This window comes from Hypanus sabinus, chromosome 17 (genome assembly GCF_030144855.1).
Source record: "Hypanus sabinus isolate sHypSab1 chromosome 17, sHypSab1.hap1, whole genome shotgun sequence".
Taxonomy (NCBI): Eukaryota; Metazoa; Chordata; class Chondrichthyes; order Myliobatiformes; family Dasyatidae; genus Hypanus; species Hypanus sabinus.
The window spans coordinates 78,838,829-78,851,231 of record NC_082722.1 but is presented as its reverse complement, the minus strand read 5'-3'; the positions used below and the strand labels follow the sequence as shown (position 1 = coordinate 78,851,231).

At 42.2% G+C, this 12,403-nt stretch overlaps 1 protein-coding gene across 1 annotated transcript in view; it reads left to right on the top strand.

The window, feature by feature from the left end:
* The window catches only part of terb1 (telomere repeat binding bouquet formation protein 1), a 162,200-nt gene that overhangs the window by 65,421 nt on the left and 84,376 nt on the right, over nt 1–12,403 (top strand). The window contains exon 10 of the mRNA XM_059992441.1: nt 11,155–11,286. Within this exon, the coding sequence (XP_059848424.1) occupies nt 11,155–11,286 (132 nt within the window). The remainder of the gene's footprint in view (nt 1–11,154; nt 11,287–12,403) is intronic.

Genomic DNA, 12,403 nt, shown 5'->3' with positions numbered 1-12,403 from the left:
ACACTGGGAGCCACAAAACCCGTTTGACATTTAAAATGAAATAACACTGCATACAACGTTTTGTTTTGCCTTTATGCTATGTATAAACAAACTATAATGTGTTGCATTTATGAAATTGATGAACTCCTGCAGAGAAAACGAAATTACATTTCTGCATGCAACAAAAACATTTTGAACTCCGAAAAAAAGACGTTGGGTTGAAGGTTACTTTTAAGTAAAATACTCAACGTCTATTTGAGTCCTTCTTGTATTTATGAAAAACGCCAAACTTAAATTTGCCGCCAGCAGCAAACCAAAAATAACGTCAGCCAGCTGTCAACCTGAAAAATAAAAGGACTATTTCACTGAACAATGAAAACATATGAATATACGTAAAATAATAGGCAATTAAAATATTTATCATACTTGTTCAGGTTGACTCACACCTGACAATGCAGTCGTATTCAGTAGGGATGGATCGATGCTTAGGGGAGTGACCGGGAAGGATAATGTGTTTTTTTCCTCTCTGAACTCACAGAAGCATTTCCCAAACGATGTTTGCATTGCGATGATTGCAGAATGTAAATACTCCGAATTTATCATGTAGTGACCTTGTTTGAACTCTCTCAAATTGGGGAAGTGAGACAATGTGCCTTTCTGTAAATCTCTGGCAAGCAACGTCAACTTGCGCTCGAATGCCAAAACATCCTCCAACATGTGCAGGGCTGTACGTCCTTACCCCATTGAAGAGCTGTGTTCAGCGTGTTCAGGTGCGCTGTCATGTCTACCATGAAGTGTAGCTTTTCCAGCCACTCTGGCTGTTCCAGCTCAGGAAAGGTGAGCCCTTTGCTGCCCAGGAAAGTTTTCACTTTCCACACGACAAAGCGTTTCAGCACCTCCCCTCTGGACAGCCAGCGATAAAAACACGTTGTAGCGGTGTGCTACACGCAGTCAGTAAACTGCAGTCAAAGATAGCTTTATTTGAACTAAACAGCCTTGCTTTTAAGCCTCCCTCAACCCGCCCCCCATGGGCGCGGATGCTGCAAAAGACACGTACTCACAAACCCCCGTAGGCTATCTCCCTTAGCCTGAATGCTGGCTAATTGTGAGCGGGTTTGGATGTGTCAGGAAATGGGTCGCCACAACGTCTTATTTAGATTGTACAAGATCACCATAATCTTCAAATTTAGATTTACATTTCAAAAACTAACAAACTAACATAAAATACATTTTAATTAAATACTGACCATGTAGCGGTGTGCTACACGCAGCGCTAAAATTATGACACGGAGTCGGTAACTGCAGTCGAAGGAAAAAACTTTATTCGAAATCTTCAGCCTCACTTTTAAGCCTCCCTCAACCTGCCCCCCATGGCGCAGAGGCTCCAAAGCTCTGTGCTCGCAAACCCCCGTAGGCTATCTAATTGTGAGTCGGTTCGGATGTGCCAGGAAAAGGGTCGCCACAACCAATTATTTCCCAAAGCAACAGGGAGCCGCAGCACAGACGTAAAAGAGCCACATGTGGCTCCGGAGCCGCGGGTTGCCGACCCTCGGTTTAAGGGATCTGTATTGTGCTGTAGTATTCCATGTTCTCAACTATTATGATGGACGTATCTGAAGAAACTTCTAACTTTATAAGAAGCAGAAACAGGACTGATTTAATATTGAGTTTTTTCTGTTGTATATAATTCTACGACTCCACGAAAATGACCAGAAGGAGTTAGCTAACCACAAATTTAAGGCATTCCTAGATTGGAAGCTCCACCTTTCTGCAAGGGAAAAGAAACATTGTACAGCTCCTGAAAATAAGGTCCAGCAGAAAAATCTGTGACCTAAAATGAAGTTGGTTCATGATGAGTTCTGCAACTGCCAAACTCTTCATATGCGCAGGATAAGCACAAGTTGTCCAGTGCTGTAAAGGCCACCTGTGGCTCCCAACATCTAGGGCCACAATCTACAAAGAGTAATAACAGAATAGAGAAGTAATAAATGTGTACTGAAAGGAATATTTTAAAGATCTCCAACTGTTACTCTGTCCTTGATGTGTATGCTTGACTCCATTCAACAGCAGTCTCTCAAGGCAAGCCTTGCCATCACTCCTGACTGACAGAAAGTCAAGCAAATATACAGGCAGTCCCCAGGTTACGTACGAGTTCCATTCCTGAGTCCATCTTTAAGTCAGATTTGTATGTAAGTCGGAACAAGTACATCTGGTATTATTTAGCGTCAGTTAGTCAAACGTTTGTCTTAGTATATACAGGCGTGGTATATATTTTACCTTTCTATGCATATAAAACACTTAAGAAACGTATGTTTTCCAATAATTAAACCTCTGCGTTGTTTAGTAATAATTGTAGCTTTCATCGGGGCAGGGCCTTTCACATGCTCCACTATTCTCACTTTATCCATTATCCTTTAAAATTATTCCGATCGTTGACCGACTGTAGCCTAACGCTTTACCAATGACCAATGGTGTTTCACCTGATGGTGGCGGGGTCAGGGTGAATCTTACTAAGAAAAAATTAAGCCAAATACAAAGTTAAACACTTAACAAAGTGTCAACGGCAACGACTTAAAATGGCAGATGGCGTTGTGATCTGACTTAAAATGGCAGATGGCGTTCTCCTTCCTCAGTTCGTAAGTACGAGTTGACGGTAAGTCGGACGTTCGTAACTCGGGGACTACCTGTACTACGAGAATGGCTTCGGTTGGAGTTGAAGAACCTGATCTTATACCAGGTCACATCACCCCCAGACCAATCCCAGTGTTGCCAGCTGGTTCTGCCCAAGAAGTATCGGAGGATGGCGTTGAAATCACTTCCTGATGATTCTGGACATCTGGAGGTGGAAAATACCTATGGATTGCTTAGAGACTGGTTTTACTGGCCATGAACGAAGTCGGAGGTGGAAGAATACTGCAAGTCGTGCATTCAGTGCATATGGCGGAAGACACTGCCTACGTAGGCAGCTCCCTTGCCCCACCTGAAGAGTGCGTGGCCTCTGGACCTGGTGTGTGTGTGGATTTCCTGACAATAGAACCTAATGCCAGCAACACAGCGAATGGCTTAGTCATCACGGACCACTACACCAGATATGCTCAGGCTTTTCCTAGCAAGGACCAGAGGGCGTCTACGGTGGCAAAAGTGTTATGGGAGCAGCATTTCATTTATTATGGCCTTCCCAGGCGAATACATAGTGATCAGGGACAGGATTTCGAGAGTAGACTCTGGGCATGCTTGGAGTCGAGAAGTTGAGGACCATGCCCTATCACCCACAGGCTGATCCCCAGCCAGAGAGGTTTAATCGGATCTTGCTAGTCAAGCGTTGGGACCCTGGAGGTCAGCAAGACGAGCATGTGGAGTCAACATATTAGGCATCTGGTTCATTGTTATGATTGTACACGAAATGAAGCTACTGGGTACTCGCTATATTATCTGATGTTTGGGCACGAGACAAGGTTTCCCATTGACCTTTGTTTTGGGACTGACGAGAGCAACTTACCACTGAAGATTTATCTGAATTATGAGTCTGATATGAGAAGAGAGTTGAAAAGGGTTTATGAATTAGTTGGGGTTGCGGCTGCCAAGCAGAATCAAAGGAATAAGAGGAGGTATGATCAAAAGGTGAGGTCCTCATGTGCCGGGAGACCAAGTCCTCATAAGGAATTTGGGGCTACCTGGAAAGCATAAGTTGGCTGACCACTGGGCAGCTATGCACTATGTGATGGAGAGTCAGATGCCAAACCTACCAGTTTTCTGGATGAAACCAGTGGAGGGGAAGGGGCCTGTCAAGATTCTCCATAGAACCACCTGTTTCCCCTGGGTCAAGAGGTGTAGGTAGACCCAGAGCCTGACTTAGAGCCTACACCTAGTAAGAGGATTCTTTGGAAACGTGGGGTGACTACCTCGCTCCCAACAGGTGAGGTTAGGCCGGCCCCCACCCCTAAGAGGGATACTGATTCAGAGAATGACGACCTGGATTTGTGGTATATGCCGCCTTTCGCTAACTCCCTATTGATTGAGAAAGAGACTCCCACCCCTTCTCCCATTGAGACAGGTGAAGTGGAGGGTGCTATCTGTGGGCAGCCTGGATTACAGCAGGACTCTGCAGGGGAGGAAGCAGGGTTTAATCATAGGACAGAAGGCTCCAAGTTGCAGGTGGGCATGAGTGGTAGATAGGGGGAGGCCTCGTCAGGTAGACCAGAAATATCCCCAGTAGTGTTGGAACCCTGAAGAGTTAGATGATGGGGTGTGGAGTTCTCAGAGAATTAGGATACTACCGGATAAATTGGCCTACGTAGCACCAGGGGGACAGAGTGTGAGCCCTCCTATGTTGGGGAGCTATGTCACTGCCTTTTACGCCTGGATTGGGCTTTGTGTTTTGTAGGTAGGGTTGGCAAATTATCTCAACGTTATGATGACATGACTAAATTTGGTGGGGGGAGAGTGTAACATGCTGTAGGGTTTCACTCATAATGGTTTTTTTTTGTAGTAGCAATGTTTGGGCTGTGATTAGAGGTAATGGGTTTTGGAATGCTGTTGTTCTTTCTTGTGAGTCTGGAAGAGAGGTTTTCGCAGTCTTTTGCCGGGGAGAGATGAGGAGAGAAGACATGAATGGAGAGAGTTGGTAGATCACCAGACAAGGTGGACTTGGAGTGAAGGTCCAAAGGGCAACAACGATCGGAGGAGGTTGATGGTGGACATTCGGCTTATCAGTGAGCTCCAACATTGCGCAATAGACTGTTTCATAAGATTGGGCCCTTTTTTTCGTTTACTAACCATATGGTCAAAGTAAGAATTATAAAGCTTAATCGTCTAATCTGTGTGTTATTTCGGGGTACTGATTTGTAACGGGACACATCGCGTAGCATCCACCCAAACAAGATTTCTTAAGTTTGGCCAGGCCAGGGGCTATCACCACTATGTTAAGCTGCTGAAGCAAGAGTTACACTTGAAAGATCATTATAAATGCCTCCATGATCTCTTCAGTCACCTCTTTCAGAATTCTGGGATGTAGACCATCTGGTCCAGGTGACTTATCTACTTTAAACCTTTTAGTTCCCCAAGAACCTTCTCTCCAGTTATGGTAACTTTGCATACTTCATGAACCCTGACACCTGGAACTTGCACCATATTGCTAGCATCAGTGAAAACTGATGCAAAATACTTATTCAGTTCGTCTGCCATATCTTTGTCCCCATTACTACATTTCCAGCATCATTTTCCAACATCCGATATCTACTATCACCTCGCTTTTATACTTTATGGTATTCGCTTTAATATTATTGGCTAGCTTACTTTTGTATTCCATCTTTACCTTTTTAATGACTTCTTACCTTCTGTTTATTTTTAAAAGCTTCCCAATTCTCTAACTTACCACTAATTTTTGCTGTATTATATACCCTCATTTGGGTTTTCTTTTGGCTTTGACTTCTCTTGCTAGCCACAGTTGTGTCATCTCTCCTTTAGAATACTTATTCCTTTTTGGGATGTATATATCCTGTGCTTTCCAAATTGCTTCCATTGCTGCTCAGCTGTCATCCCTGACAGTGTTCTTTTCCAATCAATCCTGGCCAAATCCTCTCTCATGCCTCTGTAATTGCCTCTTCTCCACTGTAATACTGCTATATCTGACTTCAGCTTCTCTTTCTCAAATTTCAGTGTGAATTTGATCATATTGTGATCATATGCCCCAAAGGGTCCTTTTACCTTAAACTCTCTAATCAATTCTGGTTCATTGTACAACACCCAATACAGAGTATCTGATCCTCTAATGGGCTCAACCATAAGCTGCCCTGAAAAGCCATTTCATAGGCATTCTAGAAATTCTCCCTTCTGTAATCCAGTACCAATCTGATTTTCCCAATCTACCTGCATATTGAAGTCTCCCATAGCTATTATAATATTCCCCCATTTCACATGCATTTTATATATCCTGTTGTAAAGTGTAGACCACATCTTAGTACTGTTTGGGGGTCTGTACACAGCTCCCATCAGGGTATTTTTACATTTTCAGTTCCTTAGCTCTATCCACAATAATTCAACACCTTCTGACCCTATGTCACCTCTTTCTAATGATTTGATCTCTTTTTTTTTTACCAACTGAGCTATGCCAACCCCTCTGCCTTCCTCCCTATCCTTTCAATACAATGTGTATCCTTGGGCATTAAGCTCCCATCTATAATAACCCAGGTCTTATTAGGGAGCTTAACGTAAAGGAACCCTTCGGAGACAGTTATTCTAATATGATTGAATTCATACTGTAATTTGAGAGGGAGAAGCATAATTCACCTGTATCAGTATCACAATGGAATAAAGAGAATTACAGAGGCATGAGAGAGGAACTTGTCCAGGTGGATTGATAGAGGATACTGGCGAGGAAGACAGCAGAACAGAAATGATTGAAGTTTCTAGGAATAATTAACAAGACACAGGATAGATATGTCCCACAGAGGAAGAAGTTCTCAAATAGTAGGGGTAGTAATGGGGACAATGAAATGGTAGATGAACTTAATGGGTACTTTGTATCTGTCTTCATTGTGGAAGACACTAGCAGTGTGCCAGAGATTTGTGAGTTTCAGGGAGCAAGAGTGAATGCCATTACTATTACAAAGGAAAAAGTGCTAGGCAAACTCAAAGGTTGTAAATACAAAATACTCTGCAGATGCTGGGGTCAAAGCAACAAGCTGGAGGAACTCAGCAGATCAGGCAGCATCCATGGAAATGAACAGTCAATGTTTCAGGCAGAGACCCTTCATCAGGACTGAAGGAGGGGGGCAGGGGCCCTATAAAGAAGGTAGGGGGAGGGTGGGAAGGAGGCTGGTAGCTGCCAGGGGAAAGATCAAGGGGAAGGGGAGGGAAAGCAGGGAGGGGATAGGCAGGAAAGATGCAGTAGGAATGTAAAGGGAAAGCACTATGGGTAGTAGAAGAAAGCAGAACCATGAGGGAGGTAATAGGCAGCGGAGGAGGAGGCAGAGTGAAACTGGAATGGGGGAAGTGAGGGGCAAGATGCTGCCTGACCTGCTGAGTTCCTCAAAGTTCTTAAGGTGGATAAGTCACCTGGACCAGATGGACTATACCCCAGAATCCTGAGAGAGATTGTTGAAGAGATAATGGATGCATTGGTCATGATCTTTGAAGAATCACTTGATTCTGACATGGTCTCATAAGATTGTAAATATCACTCCACTTTTTAAGAAAGGAGGAAGGCAAAAGAAAGGTAATTACAGGTCAGTTAACCTAACCTCAGTGGTTGGGAAAGTGTTAGAGTTCTTTGAGGAAGTAACAAGCAGGGTGGACAAAGGAGAGGCAGTGGATGTCATTTACTTGGAAACCATTTGATAAGGTGCCACACATGAGGCTGCTTAGTGAGATAAAGTCCTATAGTGTTACACTAAAAATACTGACATGGATAGTGGAATGGATGACAAGCAGGAGGAAGCGAGTGGGAATAAAAGGGGCCTTTTCTGGTTGGCTGCTGCTGACTAGTGGTTTTCCTCAGGAGTCCATATTGGGACTGGTACTTTCCACATACTTTTCACATGTCAATGACTTGGATAATGGAATTGATGACTTTGTGGCGAAGTTTGCAGACGATACGAAGATAGGTGGGGGGGAGGTAGTGCTGAGGAAACAATACGATTGCAGCAAGACTTACACAATTTCAAAGAATGGGCAAAAAAGTGGCAGATGGAATACAGTGTTGGGAAATGTATGATAATGCATTTTGGCAAAAGGAACAATAGTGCAGACTATTATCTAAATGCAGAGAAGGTTCAAACACCAGAGGTGTGGAAGGACTGGAATCTTGTTCAAGACTCAGAAGGTTAGTTTACAGTCTGAGTCTGTGGTAAAGAAGACAAATGCAGTGTTGGCATTTATTTCAAAGGGAATAGAAAATAAAAGCAAGGAGACAATGCTGGGCCTTTATAAGACACTAGTCAGGTCACACTTAGAGTTATTGTCAACAGATTTAGGCCCCATATCTCTGAAAGGATGTGTTGTCATTGGAGAGAGTCCAGAGGAGGTTCACAAGGATGAATCCAGGAATGAAGAGGTTAACGTATGAAGAGCATTTGGCAGCTTTGGGCCTGTACTGGCTGGAATTTAGAAGGATGTGAGGGATCTCATTGAAACCTACCGACTGTTTAAAGGACTAGATAAGGTGGATGTGGAGAGGATGTTTCCTATGGTGGAAGTATCCAGAACTAGAGGGCACATCCTGAAAGCTGAGGTGCTACCCTTTAGGACAGAGGTAAAGAGGACATTTTTTTTGGCCAGAGTAGTGAATCTGTGGAATGCTCTGCCTCAGACTGCAGTGGAGGCCAAGTCCGTGCATATATTTAAGACAGAAGCTGATCGTTTCCTGATCAAAGGATATGGCAAGGTGGCAGGTGTATGAGGTTGAGTGGGATCTGAGATCAGACTGGATGGGCCTTATGACCTAATTCTGCTCCTATGCCTTCTGGTCTTATGCCCCTTATAATCTTTTAGCCATGATTCAGTGATGCCTATGACATCATACCTGCCAATTTGCAACTGTGCAGTAAGTTCATTTACTTTATTCCGTATACTGCGGGTATTCAGATACAACACCTTCAACCCTGTATTCACCCTTTCCAATTTTGTCACGCCATGCTCAACTTTTTGATCCTAAGTTTGTCTGAGATCTCACCAATATCTGCCTCACAACCACTTCACTAATTGTTCTGGTACTCTGGTTTCCATATCCCTGCAACTCTAGTTTAAATCCCACAGTGCAGCATTACAAACCTTCCCATGATGATATTAGTTCGCCTCCAGTTCAGGTGCAAACCATCCCTCTGCACAGGGTTCCAACTCCCCTGGAAGAGAGCCCAATGATTCAAAAACCTTATGCCCTTCCTCCTACACCAACTCTTCCTAACTTCCTAACCAAAGCTTAGAATCTTCCTAATTCTAGCCTCACTAGCATGTGGCACAGGTAGCAATCCTGAGATCCCAACCCTTGAGGTCCTGCCCTTGAACTTAGCACCTAACTCCTTGAACTCCCTGTGCAGAATCTCATCATTCGTCCTACCCATGCCATTGGTACTCACCCCTTCTGGCTGTGTACCCTCCCACTTAAAAATGCTGAGGACTTGATCCTGCCACCCAAGAGGCGGCATACCATCCAGGAATATCATTCTTGCCTACAGAATCTCCTGTACGTTCCCCTAACTAACAAATCCCTATCACCACAGCGTGCCTCTTCCACCTTCCCTTCTGAGTCACAGAAGTAGACTGAGTGCTGGAAACCTAACCACTGTGACTTTCCTCTGTTAGATCATGCCCCCAACCCCACCCCCAAAAGTATCCAAAGTGATATACTTGTTGTTGAGGGTGATGGTCGCAGGGTACTCTGCAATGACTCCCTAACCCCTTTCCCTTCCTGATTGTCACCTTGGGTGTAACTACTCTATATGTCTTATCTATCATCCCTTCAGCCTCTTGAATGATCCAGAGTTCATCCAGTTCCAGCTCTATTCCTTAACACAGTTTGTTAGAAGATGTAGTTGGATGCACTTCTTGCAGTTGTAGTGGTCAGGGATACTGGCAGTCTCCCTGCCTTCCCACATCCCACAAAAGGAGCATTCAACTATCCTGCCTGACATCTCTACTGTCCTAGCTGAACAAATGACAAGAAGAGAAGGAAAGAACTTGAGTTTTTCTTTCCTTTGCTTTCTCTGACTGAAGCCTCTCTCCACTGAAGCCTCAGAGAGCTAAAGCCTTAAGATCACCGTGTCCACTCAGATGATGCCTGCTGAGCTTGCTTCCTTTAATTTGCTTTTACTAATCAAAACCCAACACTGACTGGGCATTGGTCAAAGCTCTGGTCATATCATTGTATCTGGTGTAATGCATTTAACCAAGTTTCAGTGCAATGAACAATTGACATCTGTCTCTGACACAGCAGCCTTGTCCTGAGATCGTCAATCTTAGTTTCTAGCAACTGCATATCCAGGAGCAAGATACTAGGATTAAACCTATATTGATTCTGCTTCTTTCCCTGTTGCTGCTACTTGACTTTCTGCAAAGTTTTTCTCAATTATGAGCAGGAGTGTTGTGGTTGATTGGTTTAAAAAAAGCATTTTAAATAACCTACCTGCAGGAAAGATGTAAATAGAATTGAAAGGGTACAGAGGACCCGGAGGACTTGAGTTATAAGGAAAGATTGAATAGGTTAGAACTTTATTCTTTAGGATGTAGAAGATTGAGGGTAGATTTGATTTAGATATACAAAATTATGATGGATATAGATAGGGGAAATACAAATAGGCTTTTTCCACTGCAGTTGGGTAAGACTAGAATTAGAATCATGAGTTAAGGGTGAAAGGTGAAATGCTTAAGGGGTACCTGCAGGAAAACATTCACTCAGAGGGTGGTGAGAATGTGGAACAAGATGCCAGTACAAGTGGTCGATGTGATTTCAATTTAAACATTTAAGGGAAGTTTGGATAGATACGTGGATGGGAGGCATATGGAAGATTATGGTCTGAAAGCAGGCCGATGGGTCTAGACAGTTTGAATGGTTTGGCACAGACTAGAGGCCTGTTTCTGTGTTGAATTATTTTATGACTATGAAAAAACAAATCATTTTATTACTCTTGAATTGAATTATTTGTACTTGAGCAGCATTCAGTGAATGATATCTGGCTAGCTTGTGAATTCAAATGTGGTGAGTTAAAATAATGCAGATTCCAAGTTGCTACAAGCTGCGCAGGTCATACATGCTCTCTGTAACATAGATGTTTCCTCCAGTAGTGAAGACCCAGTTCTACTCTGCCTTTGCAGATTATGCCCTTGGACATTGGTAGAAGCAATTGAATTGCAAGCAAAGTGGATCTTGTCCTTATCACAAACAGCCAGCGGTATAAACTGTTGCTGATTTTGTTTTTTCTAGCCAATGTATGCTGAAGCTTAATGCAGTGCCCCAAAATATATCGATGAAAGCAGCATAGACCAGGAATCCAGAGTGATGATGACTGGTCCAAATCCACCAAAAGATAAAGCTTTGTATATTTTCCCTTTTATTAATAATTAATTACAATTACAATTTCTTATTGTACCAATCTCATTTCATAATTTTTGCAAATGTAATATCACAGAGATTTATTTAACAGGAAAAAGTGACTGCTGACATAATTATCTTTTTGATAGCTTCCTTGGCTTCACGCTTGTCAAAATACTCAATCGTACCCATGCTTGTTGCACTGTTATCACAAAATAATCTTGACACGAACAGCAAATTGGGCGTTATTCTTGCTATTGGGCACTGCACTGATGGATGTGGTAAGTTACACAGATATTCCTGAGCAAAGTATTTACACAATATTTGACAACTTCTTTCATCCATTAATGAACTCTGCAGCATTTCAACAGCAGATCTTTAACTATAATGGAACTATAGCTTTCCATGTTTGTCACAAGATTTATAAAACCAATATCCAAATCATTTAGAATTACAAAAACAAGGAGTTTGCTTGTTCTTAAAGAGTAAATGCCTCATGCAAAGGATTTTTGTTAAATTTATCTCATCTCTCAGGTAAAACTTATTTTGTTGTTGAGTAATATTCGTGGGGCAATAGAAAGCCTCTGAATTCTCACCTAAATGTTCATTCTTCAAAGGTGAGCAAGGACAAGCCAGGCCAGCATGTTGTTTGTCCAAAGGGGGAATGTTGGTTGGTTCTATTGTCTTGGATTTCCTCATATAGCATTCACAAGCTTACTCTTTAAGTATAATTACAAAACAGAAATTAAGATTGACTACCCTTGCAGATCTTTGTCCCCAGAACATTAAGTTTAAATCAAACACAAAAACAATTTTTTTTTAATATCTGAACATCTAAAACAGAGAACTTGGTCTATATGTCAGTATTCACACATGGCATCATGTTCTCTGAATAAGATGGTATTCTATCACCAAGTATGATTACCTATGATCATTAGAAGAGCAATATGTGTTTTATTAAATAAAATGTAAAGTAACAAATTTCATGTGAAATTTAGTTTATGTAATATTTTATTTAACAGGACGCATGCTGCCAATAGTATTAATTTGTCCAAGGATACTACCACAGTCTTTTACTCTCTGTTACTGTAACAAACCAGATTTCAATAGAATTATTCAACTCCAACACAGTTATAAGCGGAAGCACGATAATTAGAATCCAGTAATGAGACTGATATCCATTAGTAAGACTGCAATTAGATATTACAATTAAACATAAAAATGTCTTAGTTGATTTTCCCCTATTTGTTCTATCTTATTTGTCTTACCCAATACTCTCCGTTGATACTGTTCATGAAGAACAGATGTCGTTGCTGTCTCTCAACCCTGTCTGGATGTCTAAACATAACAAAGTTCACTTATTGGTTGAGTTTACTGTCGCAAACACAAGTATGATAA